Here is a 27529-nt window from a genome sequence, read left to right as displayed (position 1 = left end):
CGTGAAGAGAACTGCCTCCGTCAGGAAGTCTGATTCTCTCTTTGTTCCGTTTGGTTTTCACAAACGTTGCTGGCCTGCTCACAAGCAGACCCTGGCCAGATAGATTAGAATGGTGATTGCACATGTTTATGTACAGGCTGGTCTTCCAGCTCCTGCTACCATCAAAGCCCATTCTACTCGATCTGTTGGACCTTTATGGGTGGCCCTCCGTGGTGCGACCCATGAACAGTTGTGCAAGGTGGCTACGTGGTCCTCAGTGAACACGTTCATAAGGTTCTATGCCTTCGATACTTCCACCTCCCAGGATGCTTTCTTTGGACGCCGGGTTCTTGTGCCCGCTACAGTGCATCCCCTCCCATAAGGTGCTGCTTTAGGACATCCCCGATGTTATTTCTTGTGGAGCCCAGTGTACTCCGCAGCAGAAAATGAGATTTATGGTAAGAACTTACCGTTGCTAAATCTCTTTCTGTGAGGTACACCGGGCTCCACAAGGCGCCCGCCCTGACGCACTTTGCTTCTTTGGGTTGGTATGGCATTAGCCGCTGACACCCTCTCCTATCAGGACAGTGTGGTGTATGTGGCTACCTGCTACTGCATTGGGCTGGTTAACAAAACTGAGCTCCTGTATACAGAGGCGGGGTGATATAGGAGGCGGCGCTATGCATCTTGGAAAGAAGGTCAAAGCTTTGAACCTGTTGGTGCCTCGGATCAAGATCCTACTCTACACCCAAGAAACCCCGATGTTATTCCTTGTGGAGCCCAGTGTACCTCGCAGAAAGAGATTTAACAACGGTAAGTTCTTACCATAGATCTCGTTTTTGCACTGCAGATCATGGTAGGGTGCTGAAGGAATCCCAACGTTCAGGTGTTTAAAAAAACAGTTCTATTCAGAAGGATTGAAATATTAGGCTGGGAGCAGGCTGCAGTCCAATTCCGCTTCAGTTAGAGCAGAAGTGGGTGTCTCTGCTACACTTCGGAATATGAACTCACCAGGTAAAAGTATGGAAACTGAAGAAAGCTTAATTTTCCATGATCCTGAATTGTGCGTGTTGAATCATCTATGCCACTTTTACAAAGAGAGACAAAACCATGATCTGAATGCACACAAGCTGTGTCCATCGTTGTACCACTGCCACAGACATATTTGTTTTTTTCTTTCAAATTGTCTTTCTGCATGTGTTTTTGCAGGATGTGGATCATAGGGTCGATAGTCATTAGGTCGACCACTATTGGTTGATTGATCGGGTTGACACCTGAAATAGGTCAACATGGTCATTACGTTGACAAGAACAAGGTTGACATGATTTGTTTACAATTTTTTGGGGTTGTTTTCTTTGTAAAGTGACTAGGAACCCCAATTAGTGCACCATGTCCCCTCGCATGGATCGTCATGCTTCGGGCACAGGTTACTATTCCCAATCGTAGTCCACGTGAATCATAAAGTATTTAAAAGTTCAAAAAATGGAAAAAAATGTGAAAAACTCATGTTGAGCTAGTGCCCAAGTTGACCTAATGCATGTCGACCAATAGTGGTCGACCTACAGACCAGATCCCATTTTGCACTCTTCCCTGCTGTCTAAGTATGTACTGCTGCAATTATGTTAGAGCTATGTCCTCATTGATCCAATAAGATAACAAACAAATCATAATACAATAAGATATACTGAGCTAGTCAAGGATGCAGGGAGAGTCCCATAACACCTTGAAGGACAGCAACTGGCCTGTGGGTCTCCTCTTGGACAGAACTGTATTGTAAGTTTATTGCATAACATAGGAAGGAATAAAAAAACAAAACAGTTTTTTTTCTTGTTTTTTTCAATGTTGCTATTATTTCGACTCTCAACACTGCCAATCATTAATTCCTCACTCACCTCATTAATGCTCGTATTTACCAAAATCCAGATTTTGGTCACGTAAACGAATGTTTGATGATCAAAAACTGGACCCCAGCTGTGCTACTGCAAAAATGTTAGGGTAATGTAGGGGTGGTCTTCTGTTTGCCGGCGGTCGGGCTCCCGGCGCTCAGTATACCGGCGCCGGGAGCCCGACAGCCAGAATACCGACAATTATTTTCCCTCGTGGGGGTCCACGACCCCCATAGAGGGAGAATAAAATAGTGTGGCGCGGCGAGCGCAGCGAGCCCGCAAGGGGCTCATTTGCGCTCGCCAAGCTGTCGGTAAGCCGGCGGTCGGGCTCCCGGCGCCGGGAGCCCGACCGCCGGCCAGCCGTAGTGAACCCTAATGTAGTCCCCAGGCCACAATGGCTTTCCGGGGCTTGGTAAATTTTACAATTTAGCAGCTATTGGGGGCTGAGTTTGCAAAGGAAAATATCCTTAAATCCTGGAGACACGGATATTTTGCAGGTATCCCTGCTATTATTTCGCAAGCTCTTCCACAAAATGAATTTGATAAATAAGTCACTCACATGATTCGGTAATACAATATATCCCCTCCTCTTACCAATAGGACCCCAGGGTTCCCCATCATGTTTATCTTCTCCCCTTTGGGATTCAGAGCTCAGGCTGAGCTCAGCAGAGAGATGCTCAGTGCTCAGGTAGCTATGTCTGTGGAGAGAAACACTGTTAAAACAACAGAAATAACAGAAACTGAGTAAGATTCTGAGTGTGTGCTCTTATACTGTATATGTCTAATGGCCATTGTTTAATAACTATTTGCTTGTGCACATCCTCCTGTAATTGTTACTAAACACGTTGCTGTATCTTTCTAGCTTTTGTGCCTTCTGACCACATCTTTACAAAAGCCATACTTCATTCCCATTGCAGTTGGGTATGATACAAATACAATGATAATGTAGCAAGTTGCGTCATATAAACCGCTGTCAGCTATATAGGACAAAACGCAGCAGAAAGCTAGAAATTAAATCTATATTTGGTAATAGCTGCAGAGAGAGGTGTACAATATAACAGATTATTCATCTGAAATGGAAAAATTCCTGTAAATAAGAAATGATCTGCCTGGCTGTAGCGTTAGGTTTTAAGGGGATGCTCTGTTGATGTGACAGTTAAAAAAAAAAAAGTTTAGTGTCTAAGAGGAAGATGTACTAAGTGAAAAGTGTGGAGAAGTGAGCCAGTGAAGAAGTTGCCCATGGCAACCAATCAGCTGCTCTGTATAATTTTATAGTATGCAAATTATAAATGTTATTTCAATGCTGATTGGTTGTCATGGGCAACTTCTCCACACTTTTCACTGCTTAGTAATTCTCCCCCATATGCTGTGTGTGTCTGTATGTCTGTCTTACCTTCTGTAGAGCGAAGAGTTAATAGATGTCTCATTGTCATTAAGATTGCCAAGGGAGGGCCACTGATTTACGAGAGGGGCCCCAATGCTTGAGTTGAATTGTTTGATGGGGGCAGTTTCGCAGGGGAGCAGGCCAGTGCTGGAATTACAGGGAGAAAATGCTCTAGTTATGAAATGCCACAGTTTATGATGGTTAAGTTTGCGAGGGATGGTTAATTGGCTTGTCGTTGCTACTGGTGTGGGCATAGATTTGAATGCTCTAAGGGGCTAATGCAATGTTTCATGCAAGTTCATAATGCTGACAGATCTTGTGATCTTTAGCACTGCCCATACTACAGAGCCAAGTGTACGCATCTCTGGCAATCTTAAGTTGTACGCATTTCAGTGACAACGCCACTTATGGCTGTATGGGTGACAATGGCGCCAGATTGTGAGTGGATGTGTGCAGACAGAACTGCGGGTTATGATGAGTTGGCAGGTCGGCATATGGGCAATTATCCGCATTTAGTTCACTGCACGCAGTGCAAGTGTAATTGCAGCTGACTTAGACATACAACATATTTTCAAATTGCTTGAAACAAAAGTAAATATGGATGTAATCTAATTCAAACCCTATTTTTAGTTTTTGTATTTTTCACACATTAATAAATACATAAACACCATTAAACATTGGTGTTTAAAATGTTTTAAAAAAGTTATATAGCGTGGCCTACTTCTCATGGATTATCGTGCACTACCTGTGCAATAATTATTGGATATGCATTTTTTTTTTACCCATTTTCCCAGTGCATGTGTGTGAACGGGATGATGTTGGGATCCCGATAGTCAGGAGTGCATTGGTAAGTACTGGGGTTAGGATTAGACACTAGGGGAGAATTAGGCTGCAGGAGGGGTGTGGTCAGTGGTGCCTAGAGTGGGGCAGGGACATTTTATCCAGGCCTGTTGGAGGGGTGGGGGTTCCGCTACCCCTGTTGTAGAGAGCGCCCGCATTGCGAGGAGAGAAAGAGGAGTGACTGCCCATGCTGTAGCCTCTCTCCCCAGCCCAGCACAAATGCTGCTTGTGTGCTGCGCAGGGGAGAGAGGCAGTCACTCCCTGCGTGATGTGCGGAGGAGGGAAGGGGTGATCGCACCTGCCACCAGTGGGCGGTGCCCATCTGCCCTCATTGGTCACGCTCCCCTCCCATTACCCGGACCCGGCACAGCTGTTAGCACCCCTGGGTGTGGTTAGGGTTTACATACCTGGATCCATCAGGATTATGACTGCCGGGAAACTGAATGCCGGGATTTTGTACCCAACCCGTGTGAACAAGCCCTACCCTTTGCTTGGTATACAGGAGAGGAAAGCTTGATTTTTGAAAATTTTCCTTTTTTAACTTAAATTATATTGTTTAGCAGTCGTATGAAACAGAAAAAATTGTGCATGGCAAAAATACTAGCGATGTAGCGATGTGTGTTTTGCATTTTGTAATAAAATAGCTGAGATTGTTGTGTGTTTAAGCAGCTTAAGTGCAGTCAATTTGGTTGTAATGGGGCCAGGATCTGTGGTAGATGACTGTGTGTCTTATGGTAGAGAAGTGCAAACAAGTCATAGGCTTATTTAATCAAGACGATATTTATATGCTATCAGATGTAGCACTGACTCTGACTAAATAACGTGGTTCCAATTAACTAATTGATGTAAAAAGCTTGTTTTATGAGTTAATTAATGCAGTCCGAAAGTTAGTACAAAGTTCTGGAGCAGACAAATATCTACCACGTGGAATGGGTCAGCTGAACTTTTCTACTCTGGATAGACCTTGTGATTATTAGGTCTGCAAACTCTGTCTTCATTACCCCACACAGTGCATGTTTTGCAGGTAATCCAGCAGGTGCACAGGTGTATTAATTACTCACAGACACATTTTAAAAGGTCCGCAGGTGGAGCTAATTATTTCACCTGTGATTTTGTGAGGAGACCTGCAAAACATGCACTGTGTGGGGTAATGAGGACCGAGTTTGCAGACCTATGTTGTAGTTATTTATACTGTAGCTTATAAACGGCTATGCCGGTTTATTATGGCCAGTGCAGAGGTGTATGGGAGCTATTCAGAGTTTTTAGCAAACCAAAAATGCACACTAATGGGCAAAACCATGTGCACTGCAGGTGGGGCAGATATAACGTGCAGTGAGAGTTACATTTGGGTGGGTTATATTGTTTCTGTGCAGGGTAAAAACTGGCTGCTTTATTTTTACACTGCAATTTAGATTTCAGTTTGAACACCCTCCACCCAACTCTGTCTCTGCACATGTTACATCTACCCCACCTGCAGTGCACATGGTTTTGCCCATTAGTGTGCTTTTTTGGTTTGCTAACAACTCTGAATAAGGCCCTATGTCCTCTCTAAAGGTGCGTACCTGACTAGTGTAATCTGCCTATCGTGATAATATTTGTCTAAATGGGTGAGTAATGTATGGGTGGCTTAGAGTCCTCTCACTCACAGCTGTTCTTGCAGTTCAAGGATGACTCCTTCTAGCTCGTGCTTCTCTTGAAGACTCTGCTCTCCGTGTTCATTGAGTATCTGAGTCAGTCTCTTGTTCTCCGTTTCTAGAGTCTTTAGCTGAGACTCTCTCAAACGAACCAGCTCCTCCAGATATCCCTGGGAACATATAGGGACAATGTTGGGTTGTAATGACTGCAAGAACACTACTCCACTATCATGTCCCTGAATATAGTCCCATCATGATTTGTCTTAACTATTGGCATGCATACAACATTGCATGGTTACACATTAGATCAGCTCCCAGACATCTCTCCCATATCATTATCTTTTCAAAATAATAAATATGATAAATCTGTGAAGACCATGCGAAGTAAGTGGTGGTGACATCACAAGAACATCATTGTTCTGAAAATTATCTGGAGTACTGAACCCACTGATTAACGGTCATTGTTGCCATCACCGTTACTGCTCTGATAATCTCTGTGGCCTACTGCGCGGCACAGCTGCCATCACAACGTCTACAACTATGGTGGTAATAAGGCTGATGCCAAACAAAAATACCTGCCACACAAGTATTCTGAGCTGGCAGATGACCGAGTGCCCATATATAACAAAAGCAGGACCAGAACAGGAAGAAGGTTCACTGTATTTACTTGGTGTAAAGTGTTCGTGGATGCCTGCAGCTTGACTTATCTTAAGATTTCTACAACAACTCGCTCCTCTTTCTTGTCTCCACCTGTCACACTTTCTCCAGACCTCACCACCAGTAGCTGCACAAAAATGCCAGTCTGTCCATTGTTTCTCATACATCTGGTAAGCTCCTTTCAGAGTGATCATCTTCACCTTCTGGTTCATGCCATTGTGTGTAGTTTATATTATGTTCTCCTACTGTACCACACTGTGTAATATGTCAGTTATGTTTCTTACTACTTATTTATAAAGTGCCAGGTGAGAGAATACATATTGCACCATTACATTTACTGAAAAGGAGATTCAAAAAGTGAACTATTGTTTGGTATGGTACTTGAATCTTTACGATGTATACATTTTGTACTTCAAAAATAGCACTAACAAAAAAGTCCATATTTAATATAGTTTTGTACTGACAGACTTGTAACATTTATTTTACAGAAACGGTAGATGCTTTTTCACCGAGTGGACATGCCCTATTAATGTATTTAATCAGTTTAGGCTTTGAAAGTTTTCCATTATAACAAGGAAATCTAGTTCTTTTCCTTTATTTTACACTACTGATATTTATGTGAAAAATGAGTCTGGCAGCCAGGTATCTTCTGTCACCAGTACTCGGCTGCTGCCTCCCCTATAGCCTATCACAGCTGTTCAAGGAGACTGAACCAGTGAAAGAGAATAATTTCTCTCCCCACTTCTATACTCCTATCACCATGGGGGCAAATGTATAAAGCCTGGAGAAGGGATAAAGCAGTGATAAGTGGAAGGTGATAATGCACCAGCCAATCAGCTCCTAACGGTCTATTTACATATTGGAGCTGATTAGTTGGTGCGTTATCTCCTTGCACTTAAAACTGTTTTCTCTATCGTCCTAAGTGGATGCTGGGGTTCCTGAAAGGACCATGGGGAATAGCGGCTCCGCAGGAGACAGGGCACAAAAAAGTAAAGCTTTACTAGGTCAGGTGGTGTGCACTGGCTCCTCCCCCTATGACCCTCCTCCAGACTCCAGTTAGATTTTGTGCCCGAACGAGAAGGGTGCAATCTAGGTGGCTCTCCTAAAGAGCTGCTTAGAGAAAGTTTAGTTTAGGTTTTTTTTTTCTTTACAGTGAGTCCTGCTGGCAACAGGATCACTGCAACGTGGGACTTAGGGGGAAAGTAGTAAACTCACCTGCATGCAGAGTGGATTTGCTGCTTGGCTACTGGACACCATTAGCTCCAGAGGGATCGAACACAGGCCCAGCCGTGGAGTCCGGTCCCGGAGCCGCGCCGCCGACCCCCTTGCAGATGCTGAAGCGTGAAGAGGTCCGGAAACCGGCGGCTGAAGACTCCTCAGTCTTCATAAGGTAGCGCACAGCACTGCAGCTGTGCGCCATTTTCCTCTCAGCACACTTCACTGGGCAGTCACTGAGGGTGCAGAGCGCTGGGGGGGGGCGCTCTGAGAGGCAAATATAAACCTTATACAAGGCTAAAAATACCTCACATATAGCCCATAGGGGCTATATGGAGATATTTAACCCCTGCCTGACTGGAAAAATAGCGGGAGAAGAACCCGCCGAAAAAGGGGCGGGGCCTATCTCCTCAGCACACGGCGCCATTTTCTGTCACAGCTCCGCTGGTCAGAACGGCTCCCAGGTCTCTCCCCTGCACTGCACTACAGAAACAGGGTAAAACAGAGAGGGGGGGCACATTAATGGCTATATATATATATATTAAAGCAGCTATAAGGGAGCACTTAATATAAGGATATCCCTTGTATATATAGCGCTTTGTGGTGTGTGCTGGCAGACTCTCCCTCTGTCTCCCCAAAAGGGCTAGTGGGTCCTGTCTTCATTAGAGCATTCCCTGTGAGTTTGCGGTGTGTGTCGGTACGTGGTGTCGACATGTATGAGGACGATATTGGTGTGGAGGCGGAGCAATTGCCAAATATGCAGATGTCACCCCCCAGGGGGTCGACACCAGAATGGATGCCTTTATTTGTGGAATTACGTGATGGTTTATCTTCCCTTAAACAGTCAGTTGAGGACATGAGGCGGCCGGACAATCAATTAATGCCTGTCCAGGCGCCTCAAACACCGTCAGGGGCTGTAAAACGCCCTTTGCCTCAGTCGGTCGACACAGACCCAGACACGGGCACTGATTCCAGTGACGACGGTAGAAATTCAAACGTATTTTCCAGTAGGGCCACACGTTATATGATTTTGGCAATGAAGGAGACGTTACATTTAGCTGATACTACAGATACCGTAAAACAGGGTATTATGTATGGTGTGAAAAAACTACAAACAGTTTTTCCTGAATCAGAAGAATTAAATGACGTGTGTGATGAAGCGTGGGTTGCTCCTGATAAAAAGTTGATAATTTCAAAAAAGTTATTGGCATTATACCCTTTCCCGCCAGAGGTTAGGGCGCGCTGGGAAACACCCCCTAAGGTGGACAAGGCGCTCACACGCTTATCCAAACAAGTGGCGTTACCCTCTCCTGAGACGGCCGCACTTAAGGATCCATCAGATAGAAAGATGGAAGTTATTCAAAAGAATATATACACACATGCAGGTGTTATACTACGACCAGCTATAGCAACTGCCTGGATGTGCAGTGCTGGAGTAGTTTGGTCAGAATCCCTGATTGAAAATATTGATACCCTAGATAGGGACAATGTTTTACTGTCGTTAGAACAAATAAAGGATGCATTTATCTATATGCGTGATGCACAGAGGGATATTTGCACACTGGCATCTCGGGTGAGTGCTATGTCCATTTCAGCCAGAAGAGCCTTATGGACACGACAGTGGACAGGCGATGCGGATTCAAAACGTCACATGGAGGTTTTGCCGTATAAAGGGGAGGAGTTATTTGGAGTTGGTCTATCAGACTTGGTGGCCACGGCTACTGCCGGGAAATCCACTTTTTTACCTCAAGTCACTCCCCAACAGAGAAAGGCACCGACCTTTCAACCGCAGCCTTTTCGCTCCTACAAAAATAAGAGAGCAAAGGGCTTGTCGTACCTGCCACGAGGCAGAGGAAGAGGGAAGAGACACCAACAGGCAGCTCCTTCCCAGGAACAGAAGCCCTCCCCGGCTCCTGCAAAAACCTCAGCATGACGCTGGGGCCTCTCAAGCGGACTCGGGGACAGTGGGGGGCCGTCTCAAAAATTACAGCGCGCAGTGGGCTCACTCGCAGGTAGACCCCTGGATCCTGCAGATAATATCTCAGGGGTACAGGTTGGAATTAGAGACGGATCCTCCTCATCGTTTCCTGAAGTCTGCCTTACCAACCGTCTCTTCCGAAAGGGAGAGGGTGTTGGAAGCCATTCACAAGCTGTACGCTCAGCAGGTGATAGTCAAAGTACCCCTATTACAACAAGGAAAGGGGTATTATTCCACTCTATTTGTGGTACCGAAGCCGGATGGCTCGGTAAGGCCTATTCTAAATCTGAAGTCCTTGAACCTCTACATAAAAAAGTTCAAGTTCAAGATGGAGTCACTCAGAGCAGTGATAGCGAACCTGGAAGAAGGGGACTTTATGGTATCCTTGGACATCAAGGATGCGTATCTACACGTTCCGATTTACCCCGCACACCAGGGGTACCTCAGGTTCATTGTTCAAAACTGTCACTATCAGTTTCAGACGCTGCCGTTCGGATTGTCCACGGCGCCTCGGGTCTTTACCAAGGTAATGGCCGAGATGATGATTCTTCTTCGAAGAAAAGGCGTATTAGTTATCCCATACTTGGACGATCTCCTAATAAGGGCAAGGTCCAGAGAACAGCTGGAGACAGCTTTAGCACTATCTCAAGAGGTGCTAAGACAACACGGGTGGATTCTGAATATTCCAAAATCCCATTTAATCCCGACAACTCGTCTGCTGTTCCTAGGAATGATTCTGGACACGGTTCAGAAAAAGGTTTTCCTTCCAGAGGAAAAAGCCAAGGAGTTATCCGATCTGGTCAGGAACCTCCTAAAACCAGGAAAAGTGTCAGTACATCAATGCACAAGAGTCCTGGGAAAAATGGTGGCTTCTTACGAAGCAATTCCATTCGGCAGATTCCATGCAAGAATATTCCAAAGGGATCTGTTGGACAAATGGTCAGGGTCGCATCTGCAGATGCACCTGCGAATAACCCTGTCACCAAAGACAAGGGTGTCACTTCTGTGGTGGTTGCAGAAGGCTCACCTATTAGAAGGCCGCAGATTCGGCATTCAGGATTGGATCCTGGTGACCACGGACGCCAGCCTGAGAGGCTGGGGAGCAGTCACACAAGGAAGAAACTTCCAGGGAGTATGGACGAGTCTGGAAAAGTCTCTTCACATAAACATTCTGGAACTAAGAGCAATCTACAATGCTCTAAGCCAGGCGGAACTTCTCCTGCAAGGAAAGCCGGTGTTGATTCAGTCGGACAACATCACGGCGGTCGCCCATGTAAACAGGCAGGGCGGCACAAGAAGCAGGAGTGCAATGGCAGAAGCTGCCAAGATTCTTCGCTGGGCGGAGAATCACGTGATAGCACTGTCAGCAGTGTTCATCCCGGGCGTGGACAACTGGGAAGCAGACTTCCTCAGCAGACACGATCTTCATCCGGGAGAGTGGGGTCTACATCCAGAAGTCTTCAACATGTTAATAGACCGTTGGGAAAGACCAATTGTAGACATGATGGCGTCTCGCCTCAACAAGAAACTGGACAAATATTGCGCCAGGTCAAGAGATCCACAGGCAATAGCTGTGGACGCACTGGTAACTCCTTGGGTGTACCAGTCAGTGTATGTGTTTCCTCCTCTGCCGCTCATACCAAAGGTATTGAAGATCATACGGCAAAGAAGAGTAAGAACAATACTAGTGGTTCCGGATTGGCCGAGAAGGACTTGGTATCCGGAACTTCAAGAGATGCTCACGGACGAACCGTGGCCTCTACCTCTGAGAAGGGACCTGCTACAGCAGGGTCCCTGTCTTTTTCAAGACTTACCGCGGCTGCGTTTGACGGCATGGCGGTTGAACGCCAGATCCTAAAAGGGAAAGGCATTCCAGAAGAAGTCATTCCTACCTTGATTAAGGCACGGAAGGAAGTCACCGTGAAACATTATCACCGCATTTGGCGAAAATATGTAGCGTGGTGCGAGGATCGGAGGGTTCCGACGGAGGAATTCCAACTGGGTCGTTTCCTACATTTCCTGCAATCAGGATTATCTATGGGTCTCAAATTGGGATCCATTAAGGTTCAAATTTCGGCCCTGTCAATATTCTTCCAAAAAGAATTGGCCTCTGTCCCTGAGGTCCAGACTTTTGTCAAGGGAGTACTGCATATACAGCCTCCTGTGGTGCCTCCGGTGGCACCGTGGGATCTAAATGTAGTTTTAGATTTCCTCAAATCCCATTGGTTTGAACCATTGAAAAAGGTGGATTTGAAATATCTCACATTGAAAGTGACTATGTTACTAGCCCTGGCCTCTGCCAGGAGAGTATCTGAATTGGCGGCTTTATCTTATAAAAGTCCTTATCTAATCTTCCATTCGGATAGGGCAGAACTGCGGACTCGTCCGCATTTTCTCCCTAAAGTGGTATCAGCATTTCATCTGAACCAACCTATTGTGGTGCCTGCGGCCACTAGCGACTTGGAGGACTCCAAGTTGTTGGACGTTGTCAGAGCCTTAAAAATATACATTGCAAGGACGGCTGGAGTCAGAAAATCTGACTCGCTGTTTATATTGTATGCACCCAACAAGTTGGGCGCACCTGCTTCTAAGCAGTCGATTGCTCGTTGGATTTGTAACACAATTCAACTTGCACATTCTGTGGCAGGCCTGCCACAGCCTAAAACTGTAAAAGCCCACTCCACAAGGAAGGTGGGCTCATCTTGGGCGGCTGCCCGAGGGGTCTCGGCATTACAACTCTGCCGAGCAGCTACGTGGTCGGGGGAGAACACGTTTGTAAAATTTTACAAATTTGATACCCTGGCAAAGGAGGACCTGGAGTTCTCTCATTCGGTGCTGCAGAGTCATCCGCACTCTCCCGCCCGTTTGGGAGCTTTGGTATAATCCCCATGGTCCTTTCAGGAACCCCAGCATCCACTTAGGACGATAGAGAAAATAAGAATTTACTTACCGATAATTCTATTTCTCGGAGTCCGTAGTGGATGCTGGGCGCCCATCCCAAGTGCGGATTATCTGCAATACTTGTACATAGTTATTGTTAACTAATTCGGGTTATTGTTAAGGAGCCATCTTTAAGAGGCCCTTTCTGTTGTCATACTGTTAACTGGGTTTAGATCACAAGTTGTACGGTGTGATTGGTGTGGCTGGTATGAGTCTTACCCGGGATTCAAAATGCCTCCCTTATTGTGTATGCTCGTCCGGGCACAGTACCTAACTGGAGTCTGGAGGAGGGTCATAGGGGGAGGAGCCAGTGCACACCACCTGACCTAGTAAAGCTTTACTTTTTTGTGCCCTGTCTCCTGCGGAGCCGCTATTCCCCATGGTCCTTTCAGGAACCCCAGCATCCACTACGGACTCCGAGAAATAGAATTATCGGTAAGTAAATTCTTATTTTATCACTTCTCCACGCTTAATACATCTGCCCCATGTTAGCTATGTGCCTCCTTCTGCAGTGAATGGTCACAGACAATAGCGGGTGAGTGGACAGAGGCATGCCAGGGGCCAGAAAGTGAGGCAAGAACTTCATCTCTGGTGTCTCCGGAGGTTCTTACCTCGCCTCATAGGAGCTCTGCCCTATCTACAGTGCAAATACTGTATTAGAAGGACGAGTGTCATCTGCAGTTATATTTCCAGTAACTAAGGAATGTTTTGATTAGGTCACCAAGAATAAACAGGATATTCCCCCGCTCATTGCTAGGAACAGCATTTCCTTTTTGATTTGATCTGAAATCTAACAAAGTAACTTTCAATCAACCAAATGACTTGAAAGAAAAATAAAGTATAACAACCATTTTTACTTAAAATCCTGGTCTACAGATCACTGATCAGAGGAGGATTATAGTTCTTGGCTATAAGAAGTAAACTGTAAATAAACAACTCCATAGTTACCAATAGCACATGTGCCCCTAAACAGAACCTGAAGATTTAAGAGAATTGCTGTAAGTTATGACTGAGAATGAGAAGGAATCCATTAAAACCCGGAATCAGAGTGAGGGTAATTGACACTGCTGGCTGGCTTAAGGGCCCTACACATTTAACGATCTGCCCGACGGCGGATACGGCCGACGGGTGACCCGGTGGCGGGGAGGCAGTAACGGGGGTAGGGAAGTTCCGTCACCCGGCTCCATAGAAGTGCAGGCAAACATGGACGAGGTCGTCCATATTGGCCTGCCTGCAGCGGTGTAGCTAGGTGCCCGGAGCAAGGGTATGTTTCGGCACCCCCTGCCCTGTATGGAATTGGGGGCCTGGCCAACATGTGGTGGCATGTTATATTTGAAAATAAAAAATATTTAAAAATTCTAAATTGGTGACAGTACCTTGTAGAGCTCAGGGCGAAAGTTTCCTCTGGACACCCCAAGTTTAAAACAGGGACAGCGCGTGCCCCAGGCACGCAACAAATATAAAGGGTCGTGGCTTCATGGGGTAGGGGTGTGAGCACAGAATAGTACCAATTCACATTACACTGCACATTAGTTTCTGTTAATCACTTTACACCACACAGTAGAGACCGTTATTCACGTTACAACACATACATGTTTAACCACAGAAGAGCTGTTTATACACGCTATGCCACAGTAGAGCCCCTTATACACGTTATGATACACAGTAGAGCCGCTTATATACGTTACACCACAGTAGAGCCATTTATACACGTTACGCCACACAGTAGAGCTGCTTATACATGTTACACCACAGTAGAGCCGCTTATACATGTTACACTACAGTAGAGTTGCTTATACACGTTACACCACCGAAGAGTCATTTATAAATGTTATGTTGCAGCTTCTAACGCAGAGAGAGGTGCTGCCGCAGCAACAGCTGGGGCATAGATAGGTGCTGTAGCATCCGGGGCAGAGAGGGGTGCTGCAACAGCCGGGGCAGAGAGAGGTCTGCAGCAGCCGAGGCAAAAAGTGGTGCTGTAGTAGCCGGGGCAGACTGAGGTGCTGCAGCATTCAGGGCAGAGAGAGGTGCTGAAGCAGCCAAGGCAGAAAGAGGTGCTGCAGCAGGGAGGGCTGCAGGACAAAAGTAACCCGGCTGCACAGCTACAAGCAGACAGTGAGACATATAAAGAGGGTGGGCAGAGCTTCGGCATGTGCTGGATGTCAGTGTCTCCTTCTGTCACTACTGGCCTGACCTGTTCCCCACCTATTCTCTGAGTCCGAGTCAGTGTGCCCACCATCTGCGCCCTCTAACTTTTTTGCCGCCCGGAGCTCGCGCTCTACTGGAGCCACCCTCGCTACACCCCTGCCTGCATGCACAGCCGACGGGGCACCAGCGATGAACGAGCGCTTGTGCCTCCACACTGAAAGAGATGAATGGTATCTCATTCATTAATGAACGAGTTTGTTCATATCTTTCAGTCGGATCGACCAGTGTGTAGGGCCTATTAGCATTGACTGGGACCACAGTTTTCTGCTACAGTCAGTCTGTTCCAATGTGCTCATTGGGGGTAATTCTGAGTTGATCGCAGCAGGATTTTTGTTAGCAGTTGGGCAAAACCATGGCCCTCATTCCGAGTTGTTCGCTCGCTAGCTGCTTTTAGCAGCATTGCACACGCTAAGCCGCCGCCCTCTGGGAGTGTATCTTAGCTTAGCAGAATTGCGAACAAAAGATTAGCAGATTTGCGAATAGAAATTTCTTAGCAGTTTCTGAGTAGCTCCAGACTTACTCAGCCATTGCGGTCAGTTCAGTCAGTTTCGTTCCTGGTTTGACATCACAAACACACCCAGCGTTCGCCCAGACACTCCCCCATTTCTTCAGACAATCCCGCGTTTTTCCCAGAAACGCCAGCGTTTTTTTGCACACTCCCATAAAACGGCCAGTTTCTGCCCACAAACACCCACTTCCTGTCAATCACACTCCGATCACCAGAACGATGAAAAATCCTCGTTATGCCGTGAGTAAAATACCTAACTTTTGAGTAAAATAACTAAGCGCATGCGCTCTGCGAACCTTGCGCATGCGCAGTAAGCGACTAATCGCAATATAGAGAAAATCTGCAACGAGCGAACCACTCGGAATGACCACCCATGTGCACTGCAGGGGAGGCAGATATAACATGTGCAGAGAAAGTTAGATTTGGGTGTGGTGTGTTCAATCTGCAATCTAAATTGCAGTGTAAAAATAAAGCAGCCAGTATTTACCCTGCACAGAAATAAAATAACCCACCCAAATCTAACTCTCCCTGCACATGTTATATTTGCCTCCCCTGCAGTGCACATGGTTTTGCCCAACTGCTAAAACATTTCCTGCTGCGATCAACTTGGAATTACCCTTATAGTCCGAGACGTGGCACTGTCCATGCAAGGCAGCAATGCCAGTCACTACGAATGTAATTGCTTTTGTCACAGATCATCTCCCGACGGGGAATGTCACTGGAGTATAAGGGAGGCAGTGAGTGGAATTTGCAAGGCAGAGCATTTTCAGAATAGAAATACATCTGAAAACTGCTTAGTAAACTATATTATAATTTCCATTTGTACTATAGTTAATTCTCATATGACCAATGTTATTTATGTTTACTCCGCATATAATATTTTATATGTACGTAGGTTTACACCTACCTTTTGTGCATAGACAATACGGAACTTCTGCTCCATCTTCCGCCACTTGCTGTACCAGCTCTCCTCATCTGTGAGCAAAGGCAAATAGGGGTGCTCGGGGGAGCTGTCCTCGCTGCTGCTGCCAACCACACTCTCTTTGTCCTCCTCCTCACTTAGGTAATCATAACTGGGTAGAGAGGTATGAATAACAGTCAATCCATGTTCCACACAATTGTATGAATTACTATTACCCCTAAAATGAAATGAATTTTAGTCCCCCTAAAACATATTTTTCTTGGGCAAAAAAAAGTGTATTTACTAAAGTGGTCCTGTCAGGGAGCAATTTTGTGAACTGTACAAATATAAATAAGAATGTAACCTGTCCATTCACTGTGATGATCTTCCATTTTGTACTGAATTGATAGAATGATTATTGGTTTTGCCCACAAAATAGTTGTCTTCACTGTGTATAGGACAATTTAACTTCTAAAGAACTAAGCGATACTGCTAAGGAACAAATTGATGATCTGTGTGTACTAGATGGTATCACTAAACAGTTGGTAGACACGCCAAGTGGATGCTTAACCAGTATTTGTAGTGCTCAATGATGGTACAGCCGTACTCACAGTTCTGATACACAGACAGCGCTGATGACGCAGAGCATACAACAGAGGTGCTTATTCATGTTTGTAGGATCACAGGAGACACAGGTATATTAGGGTTCCTGCAGATCTGATTAGTACACACGTGTGTATACCACTGCAGTGCTCAAACACAGCTAACAAAGATGGTGCTGTGCATGCGTAGCCTAACCTACGGTGTGGTGACGGCCATCTTGGTAACAAATGCTTCAAGGTGTGAAGCGACATAAAAGGAAGCACAGCAGCGCACTCCATATACCAACACAAACAGCTGCAATACATTGCCCTTATTTACCTCTGTGTGAACTTCAAGTATGGGGTGTAGTCTATGACTGCTGGAGTCTTCCCATCAATGCCCTCCCCTTTCAGGCAAAAGCTGCAGGGATATAAATATAAGGGAAAGACAGGCATGACTCAGATTGCAGAGTAGTGCTGAGAATATAGGTGATTCAAAATGTATAACAAATGGGTCTACTGAATGCTGCCAAACAACCACATGCATTAACCCTCACCATTGCTGGGTATTAATGACGCTGGAGTCGGACATATTTATTCCATGCCTGGATCTGATGATGCTTACTGTCACCAGCACATATCCCTTATTTCCAATGCAATATGAGTGGCGTGTAGTTACTATGTCGGCATTCAGAATGTCAACACTAATAAGAAAACGTTGAGAATGTCGAAATGCAACATGTTGATATTGACAAAATGACAACATTATGAACATATGAGGGTAAGGGTTAAATAGTACTGTTAACATTTTCAATTAAACACGTCGACATACTGAATGCCGACCACGTGGACATTCTCGTGGTGACCGTCTGTACACTGACCTGGTATACCCCACCCATATGAATCATTTCAGTGTCTCAAACACTCACTGACCATAAGAACAATATCATACCAAAGAGACATTATTACCACTGTAAATAATATAAAAGGTTTCTTATTATTTCTATCATGTCTGGCATTGATTAGGAACACATTTTATAACACAACCTACTGTAAATTATAAGGTCATTCAAATCCTGATTTCTAGTTCACATGTAGTATAAAACGTGTGGCTTTACATGGTCCCAGTACTTTATAGTTACAGCTGATGTACTTAGAATTTGCATGTTGGGAGTACAGTATTTTATATATAATATTTTTCACACTATTAGCTGAAGTTTTATTCTCTAATTGATTATGGATTAGATTCAAGTTAATGAGCTTTGCGCTTCAATGAAGACTTCATTATCAGCATTTTCTTTAAAAAAAAACAACTACCTCCATGAGGCTCATTTACTATCAAGGTAGTATTTGCAATGCAATTGCCAGCAAAACAAGCTATCTTAAGGCCAGTACACACTGGCAGAGGTGTGTGCTGAGCGATCTACCACAGACTGCTCAGCACACATCTCTTCCCCCGCACAGCGCGATGTGTGCTGAGCGAGGGGGAAAACAGCACATCACTATCGCTGGGGGGCATACATACGAGAGATTCATGCATAAAATCTAAGCAATGTAGTCAGACTGCTTAGATTTTAAGAACGGATCTCTCCGTGTGTACTCCCTTTAATTACATCTTTATCTACCCAGTGCATAGTTTCCCAAACTCTGCCATCCAGGTTTTAAGGAAATCCATGCTGGAGTCCATATGATTAAATCAAATTGACTGAGGTACTAATTACAGGTTGGGTACAAAATTCTGGCAGTCGGGATCCCACAGCACCATCCATATCCCAATCTCAGCGGATCCCGGTAAGTATTTCACTGTAACACACCCCTCCTGCAGCTTAACCTTAACTGTCCCATCCTGCAGCCTAACCCTCCCCACCCTGCCCACTCCCCCACCACAGCATAACACTAACCTCCACCGCAGCAGCCAAATCCTAAATAATCCTAATCTGTATTTTGACTCAAATTACGTCACCTGTGCTCAAGCGTGGATAGTCTTAAAACCTGGACTGTGATGGTGGAGTTGGGGAGACTTTGACCTAGTGCATATTAGACAATGAAAGTAGCTGCCTTATTGGCTGTTGCGGATTAGTGCATCATTATTCAATGCAATAACTCAGCACTAATATTGTGACTGCTCAATGGTTCAACTGAACCATACCCTCCAACATTTTACACATAAAAATCGGTACAAACCAGGAAAGGGGGCGTGGCCACGGATAACGCCCCTTTTTCTATACTTTCAATGGAAGTTTGGAGAGCCAAAAATCGGTACAGACCATAAAAAAAAGGTCCTGCACCTGCTAAAAAGGTACAGGTAGAGGGTATGCTGAACCAGTACACAAAACTTTCAGATATGCACAGGAAAACAGAAAATGGACATATATCACCATTAGAACATCATAGAACATGTAACATGAGAGATAATCATAATAAAAGGGTGGGCAATCAGACCAGATGACGTGCAATGTAAGATCACCTACCTGAAGTCAATGGCACTCAGTCCTATCAGCATCCCAGTCAGCACGGAGGATTCTTCACGCAGTAGGATAGCCCCATCATCATAAAACCTCCTGGAGGAAAGGCAATCGGAGAGTGCAATGAAAATATAGAAGCCTCATTTAGCAACATAGAGCCCAGTGATTGTGCCTCATTGCTCACACTCCGACAGGCTACATATGAATCCAATACACAAGGTGGAAAGCTGCTCAATCAGATTGTAATGTCACTCAGGTGCTAAAAGGGGAGGGGTAATTCTGTGTAGGAAAAAAACTGTGTTCCCTAATGCACACCGAGTGAATAATATTACTATATAATAATAGTCAGATAATACGGAGATCTTAGTTGCGTATATCTGCAGATATAGGGTTAAGCCCCCAGGCCGATCGACAAGGCTTCTCCGTCACTGGGGGTCCCTAATACTAGGTATGGGCCTGGGGTGCAGGACCCCACAATGTCGGCACAGGTCGGCCACCCCAGGTCAGCACACAGGTGAAAATTAATAGGGGTTACTAAGAAGCACAGAAGTGCTATGTAAGTGGTGTGATTAAAATAATATATACAAAGTGATAGGAAAAATAATAAGTGTTAATAAAGTGTTAGGGTGTGCCGACCTGCAGCAGCCCACCCATACCGACACAGGGGCCACTGCACCCCACACCCACCCCATAAATAATTACATATATATATCTGGGTTAAATTCCCAGTGTAAGGCCACATGGTAATGGCACCTACAGCATCTGAGAGCCAGCTTACCTGGGGATACTTTTTTCCTACACAGAATTACCCCTCCCCTTTTAGCACCTGAGTGACATTACAATCTGATTGAGCAGCTTTCCACCTTGTGTATTGTATATAGAGAGGCACAAATGGGTCAGCATTAGGAGGGATTGCTGACTCTAGTAGTGCCATAGGGGAAGCCAGGGGTATCCCCAGGTAAGCTGGCTCTCAGATGCTGTAGGTGCCATTACCATGTGGCCTTACACTGGGAATTTAACCCAGATATATATATGTAATTATTTATGGGGTGGGTGTGGGGTGCAGTGGCCCCTGTGTCGGTATGGGTGGGCTGCTGCAGGTCGGCACACCCTAACACTTTATTAACACTTATTATTTTTCCTATCACTTTGTATATATTATTTTAATCACACCACTTACATAGCACTTCTGTGCTTCTTATTAACCCCTATTAATTTTCACCTGTGTGCTGACCTGGGGTGGCCGACCTGTGCCGACATTGTGGGGTCCTGCACCCCAGGCCCATACCTAGTATTAGGGACCCCCAGTGACGGAGAAGCCTTGTCGATCGGCCTGGGGGCTTAACCCTATATCTGCAGATATACGCAACTAAGATCTCCGTATTATCTGACTATTATTATATAGTAATATTATTCACTCGGTGTGCATTAGGGAACACAGTTTTTTTCCTACACAGAATTACCCCTCCCCTTTTAGCACCTGAGTGACATTACAATCTGATTGAGCAGCTTTCCACCTTGTGTATTGTATATAGAGAGGCACAAATGGGTCAGCATTAGGAGGGATTGCTGACTCTAGTAGTGCCATAGGGGAAGCCAGGGGTATCCCCAGGTAAGCTGGCTCTCAGATGCTGTAGGTGCCATTACCATGTGGCCTTACACTGGGAATTTAACCCAGATATATATATGTAATTATTTATGGGGTGGGTGTGGGGTGCAGTGGCCCCTGTGTCGGTATGGGTGGGCTGCTGCAGGTCGGCACACCCTAACACTTTATTAACACTTATTATTTTTTCCTATCACTTTGTATATATTATTTTAATCACACCACTTACATAGCACTTCTGTGCTTCTTATTAACCCCTATTAATTTTCACCTGTGTGCTGACCTGGGGTGGCCGACCTGTGCCGACATTGTGGGGTCCTGCACCCCAGGCCCATACCTAGTATTAGGGACCCCCAGTGACGGAGAAGCCTTGTCGATCGGCCTGGGGGCTTAACCCTATATCTGCAGATATACGCAACTAAGATCTCCGTATTATCTGACTATTATTATATAGTAATATTATTCACTCGGTGTGCATTAGGGAACACAGTTTTTTTCCTACACAGAATTACCCCTCCCCTTTTAGCACCTGAGTGACATTACAATCTGATTGAGCAGCTTTCCACCTTGTGTATTGTATATAGAGAGGCACAAATGGGTCAGCATTAGGAGGGATTGCTGACTCTAGTAGTGCCATAGGGGAAGCCAGGGGTATCCCCAGGTAAGCTGGCTCTCAGATGCTGTAGGTGCCATTACCATGTGGCCTTACACTGGGAATTTAACCCAGATATATATATGTAATTATTTATGGGGTGGGTGTGGGGTGCAGTGGCCCCTGTGTCGGTATGGGTGGGCTGCTGCAGGTCGGCACACCCTAACACTTTATTAACACTTATTATTTTTCCTATCACTTTGTATATATTATTTTAATCACACCACTTACATAGCACTTCTGTGCTTCTTATTAACCCCTATTAATTTTCACCTGTGTGCTGACCTGGGGTGGCCGACCTGTGCCGACATTGTGGGGTCCTGCACCCCAGGCCCATACCTAGTATTAGGGACCCCCAGTGACGGAGAAGCCTTGTCGATCGGCCTGGGGGCTTAACCCTATATCTGCAGATATACGCAACTAAGATCTCCGTATTATCTGACTATTATTATATAGTAATATTATTCACTCGGTGTGCATTAGGGAACACAGTTTTTTTCCTATACATATGAATCCATCTGTGCACCCACTGAGCATGTAATTAATGCCTACTATAGCGTAGAACACATGGACTAGTTTATGAAAGTTTTTTCATTTGAAAACAAAGAAAATGTACTACCTATAGGCAATCAAAAGTAAAATTATAGTACTCACCAACTTCTGGCCCTGCAATGAGGAGGAAGACGCTCAGCAACTGTGGTCACTGCAGTTAGTTGTTCCCCACTGAAGCTGGTGTGTTGAAGCCAACACTGGACGTTATTCAGAGATGGATGCAAACCCAATTTTTATGCAGTTGTGTAATTATGCACTTAGGTCACACTGTGCATGTGCCGTGATGGTCTTGCGACAGTGGTTATTGCAAAGTGATTGACAGTCAGGGACTGTGTGTGGAGTGGCAGCAAAAACGCAGGCATATCATTTTCGCAGTGTGTCTCAGCCCGCGGCTGCAATCCTGTACACAGCTGCAATGGCTCCAACGTGTTCTTGTGGCCATGCTGCATGAACATAGGAGCTACTTAGAAGTCTGATCTGCGACCGGTGCTGCATGATTGTATGCAGCTGCTGGGACTCGCAACACCCTCAGTGGGCGGCTCAATACAAATCCAATACGGCAGTGGCATTTGCAGATTTTGCACAGTCGCTGCATACGTATTCGCATTGGCATTAGCGTCCATCTCTGAATCAGGCCCACAGCTAGCAGTGTAACTTGCTGTCTCAGTATGGCTTGGACTGCACTATCCAAGACAGAACTTAATAACAAATGTAATTGTAACTGAGGTGTCTATTTACTAAGCCTTGGATGGAGATAAAGTCCCAGCTAACCAGCTCCTGTCATTTTTCAATCCCAGCCTGTGACATGTCAGGTAGTTGCTGATTGGCTGGTACTTTATCTCCATCTAAGGCTTAGTAAATAGACCCCTTACTGACCTGAATCCACATACAAGTAAGAAACCATAATGAAGAGTGAAAATGGTCTGGATTGTCACTAGGTTATGACGGATACTATTTTTTCACAATATTCACATATCTAATAGTGATCCAGAAGGAAATTTAAGCTCTGCTTTGTTCTAGTTCTAAAAGATGCCATTTGGCTGAGCAAATGTACATTCAGTGGTGTAAATTAGAGAGAAAATACAAAAGTACAGCTACAATAAGTAACAATGGGGAAATAAAAGAGCTTTTCTGCTGTTCTGCGCTATTTATTTTCCTTTGCAAATAACCCCAGTGAGACAGCGAGTAAGAATCCAATTCAATCACAACAGAAAAAAATAATGTTGCGGGGGGAGATGTACTAAGCTTTCGAGAGTGATACATTAGAAAGAGATAAAGTACCAACCAGTCAGCTCCTACCTGCCATGTTACAAACTGTGCTTGAAAAATGACAGTTAGGAGCTGGTTAGTTGGTAGTTTATCTTTCTCCATTTTATCACTCTCCAAGGCTTAGTACATCTGCCCGTATTATATATTTAGGGAAATGCTCACCTAGTGGTCCTGGTGTCTCTCAGTGCCGACACTATATACTCTGACAGCCTCTTCTCCATGAGTGCTAGGCGAAGCCAGGCCCGGCCCTACAGCAAAACACAGCATGTCACAAAGCTAAAATAACATACTGTAGCATCATGTGACTGAATGTTCCAGAAACAAAAACTATGAGACCTCAATAAAGAGAATGTAATAAGACTTTGGTACAGTCGAGATACCAAAATAACAAATGTACATCCATAGTTGGTGGACATGTCATGTGGCTTCCAAGCCAAGCACCACGTTCCCAGTCCCAAATTAGTATAGAGCAATAGCAGCAGCCTGGTGTTTCACAAATATGAAACTCCTAGGTCCTGTTTCTTCACATCATCATCAGCTGCTCAGCATGGTCGCGAGGAAAATAAAAACAATATGGGGGCAATACAACTGTTTGAGAGACTTTGTTCCCGTCTAAAGTTGCTGGGAACTAATGCAATTGTTTTGGGCAACTAGCTCAGAAGCTGCAATTATTATGGATTTCTACTCACATCTTCCTGAGGTGCAAGCAGAAATCTGCCAAAAGTAGGGCTTTGGGTCTGGTTGCAAGTGCCGGACGCACAGTAACAGTATATGGGAAACGCTGTTTAACACGGCTAATCCCATGCATTAGGGTGTGAGAATGCACCCAGTGCAGGGCAGATCATGCAACAACTGAATTAGCCCCGGCCACTTTAGATGAGGAAATTTTCTCAAATAATTGAATCTGTAACCTATGTTATTCAGTGTTTTTTTGCACCTCCTATACTTTGGTACCCTAACCAACAGCTTAGGTTCACCGAGTGGTAGAGGTACATTTGTGTATAGTAAGGCTTACCCTATATAATGAATGTAGAAGATGGTTTACTCTGTTACTGACCTTTGCTCTAGCCGTGCTTATGTTTTCCATGTTCTCAATGCTGCTGATACAATTGTTGGGAACCTTGTTGCAAGCAATACGAATATAGTCCCAGAATCCTCTCTGCCCATCTGTGCTAAACCAGCTTACATGTCCTGAGGATACAAAAAAAGTCAGGGGAAATGTGATGTTAGTGTAGACAGAGAAGAAAAACATTTAAACGTATCAGCTTCTCTGCAGTTCAAAGCCTTACCTAGCTCTCAGAATGTATCACTTGAGTTTGAATAGTTGCACAGGATGCTGGTTGCCTAGCAAATATGTTAAGTAGCTTTAGCATGCACTTTATTTCATACAAAAGGTATCCAAAACATTTATAATTATTTTTTACATAAATTTGTAATCAGTGGGGGTGGAATATAAAATAAAGTGGATATAGGTCTGATTTAGCATGCTAAACATTTACCGTCTACTTATCTACTCCTCACATTTCCTTTCCACCCTCTTTCAGTCCCATCTCTCTTACCTTTGAATCGGTGGCTCAAGATATGTTCCAAAATTGCAGCAAAATTCACAAACTCTTCTGAGGAATCATCAATTGGCTCTGCTGTATATTTCTCCAGGAGTGTCTTCACTGAGAACCTGGTGGAGTGGTGTACAGTGACAGGAATGGAGAGATGTATGTATATTAAAACAACATTACCAGGTGTCAGATGCTTATAGCAGGTCATCATTTCTAATTGTCTTTGATAAAGGACAACTGTATGATTGCTGAACCTGTCATTTTAATTTAAAATTTAAGACAACCACCTTTTAGATCTGGACCTATACCATGTCATTGACTGAGCACTAACACAAAACAATTCCAATGGCTCAAAGTATATCCATTACCTATATACACAACGGTAGCAGCAATATGAGGCGTTTAAATAATACTTAGACTACAAATGAAGTAAGAACTATTGACATCAATGAAGCATGAGACATAAAGCACTTTCAGGGGGTGTGGATCATTGATCGACAGTAACTAGGTTGACAGTCACTAGGTCGACCACTATGGGTCGACAGTGACTAGGTCGACACCTGAAATAGGCCGACATGGACAAGGTCGACATGGAAAAGGGTTGACATGAGTTTTTTAATGTTTTTCTGGTGTCGTTTTCTTTGTTAAGTGACCGGGAACCCCAATTAGTGCACCGTGTCCCCTCGCATGGCTCGCAATCTTCGGGCAAGGTGCCTCACTGCGCTCGGCACAGGTTACCGTTCCCAATTGTAGTCCACGTGGATCGTAGAGTATGAAAAAAAATAATAAAAAAACATTTAAAAACTCATAACGTCCTTTTTCCATGTCGACCTTGTCCACGTCGACCTATAGACCATGTCGACTTAATGCATGTCAACCAATAGTGGTCGACCTAAACACGGATACCCTTTCAGGAATGGCTGCCTCCAATGTGTGCAGATAATAGTTACGTTTTAAGAGTAGAGAAAGTGACATCATTAGTGAAAGTATGATGCTTATTTCATGTGTGTTTATTGGAAGAACCTAGATATTTAATGTTAATAGTCCTCTTACTGTATAATGCATTTTCAAATGCTCTACATAACTAGATTTATACAAATCACAGATGTAAGAATTGTTGAAGCAGTTTTTGTTGGAGAAATAAAAATGGCAAGTATAGAAAAACTGCCTTTTATTTGCGTTTTAGAACAGAAATTGTACTTCATAATGGATATACAAATCATTGTCTATGCACAAACAGAGAATTATTATTCCTGGAGTTTATGTTATACCCTTCATCTATACACTGTGGAGGCAGCCATTTTGTGAGTAAAATCAAATACTCAGTTTATAAATTCAGTAAGAACTGCTACATTGCTGAGGCATGAGGCACAAATTATATTCATATCTCTATGGAGAGTTTAGATCATAATAAATGGATAGGTCCTATTGATTCACTACACAACATCACTGCCTCCAATGTGTGAAGGTGACAGGTACACATCATTTCAAGAGAACACACTGAATAACATAATCACTGAAAACATGGTAACACTTCATTAAAATCCTTATTCACTCAGTCTGTGCTGATTGATGTCAGTTGGTTTATAGCTGTGATGTCACTTCCTGCTACCACACGAGTAACATTCACAAATAAAGAAATGTTCCATATCCCCCATTAACAATGCCTTGTTACCCAATCTTTACAATCATTTTGTTAACCTCTTGTTAACCTCTTCTTTATCCACTCCTTATTACATATTAAAACAGTACAGCTCTGCATTATAAAAATCTATTAATCATGCCAATACCCAATAGTTCCTCTCAAATAACTAGCATTCACTGGTCAGGGTCAACGCACTTCCAAAACCTAATTTCTGACAGTCCTCCCACCTCCTCATCTCATGTATTGCCCCATTTTGCCAGCAGCATTTCTCCTTCCTTTTCCAAAACAATATACTTATTTTGCATCAATTATTATTTTAAAAGCCCTGCATCAAGCAATACCCTCCTCTCAAAGTAACAAAGTCCCCTCCCACCTCTAACCTGCACACAGTGAGCAGATTTTTCCTCTCCACAGCAATGTTCCTTGAAGAAGCCTTCTTAGATGGCAAGCCTAAAGCCATGGCCGACTGAATGAAGCTTGGTTCCATGCACAGCTGAAGAAGCACACTCCTTAAACCCACAAAGGACAGCTCCCGTCCGCAAGCCGCAGGCCTGCAGGCTTCCCTTACCACCAGCCCGGACCCCTCCCCACCTCCGAGTCCTGCAGGCCTGTGCTGCTGCTCTCTCTCCCCGCCTAGGTGATGATGGTGGCAGGATAAATGGATGGAGGAGAGCGGAGGAGGAGGAGGGATGGGAGAGGCTGCTCTCCGTGGTGCTGAAGCAGCTGAGACTGTGCTGCCAGTGATGTCACTCACAGCCTGGGAGAAAGCATGGGGAGGAGATAGGGAGAGAAGCAGCTCAGGTTAGTGATGGAAAGAAAGGGGGGTGGGGAACTAAAAACCTTACAATAGATCCAGCATGAAAAGACTGTTTCATGAATGATGTATGTTACATTTAGATAGGCAAGACCAATAAGAAATAATCTGAACTTCAGTCACACCTCTATGCCGGTAAATGTAGGCAGTCTATATATATATATATATATATATATATATATATACAGTCAGAGGGTTCACACCACTTATTACAAATGAGGAGATACTAAAAGGAACGACACTCTGGTTTGCATAAACG

General features: G+C 44.5%; 1 protein-coding gene across 3 annotated transcripts in view; it reads right to left on the bottom strand.

Moving 5' to 3' along the window:
- Positions 1–27199, bottom strand: part of RUNDC3A (RUN domain containing 3A) — a 34240-nt gene extending 7041 nt beyond the window's left edge. The window contains exons 1-11 of one of the 3 annotated variants that reach the window (XM_063959946.1): positions 26830–26895; positions 24815–24930; positions 24545–24599; positions 24313–24446; positions 23418–23503; positions 19183–19272; positions 17052–17132; positions 16137–16302; positions 5736–5893; positions 3259–3396; positions 2460–2563 (exon numbers count right to left, since the gene is read on the bottom strand). In XM_063959946.1, the coding sequence (XP_063816016.1) occupies positions 2460–2563; positions 3259–3396; positions 5736–5893; positions 16137–16302; positions 17052–17132; positions 19183–19272; positions 23418–23503; positions 24313–24342 (853 nt within the window). In that variant the 5' untranslated portion in view covers positions 24343–24446; positions 24545–24599; positions 24815–24930; positions 26830–26895. Of the gene's footprint in view, positions 1–2459; positions 2564–3258; positions 3397–5735; positions 5894–16136; positions 16303–17051; positions 17133–19182; positions 19273–23417; positions 23504–24312; positions 24447–24544; positions 24600–24814; positions 24931–26829 lie in introns of all 3 variants that reach the window. The other 2 variants (XM_063959943.1, XM_063959945.1) reach the window with 2 other exon arrangements.
- Between the last annotated feature and the right edge of the window lie 330 nt (positions 27200–27529).

Source organism: Pseudophryne corroboree, chromosome 3, assembly GCF_028390025.1.
Source record: "Pseudophryne corroboree isolate aPseCor3 chromosome 3, aPseCor3.hap2, whole genome shotgun sequence".
NCBI lineage: Eukaryota > Metazoa > Chordata > Amphibia > Anura > Myobatrachidae > Pseudophryne > Pseudophryne corroboree.
The sequence above is the reverse complement of the archived record's forward strand: the minus strand, read 5'-3'. Positions and strand labels throughout refer to the sequence as shown.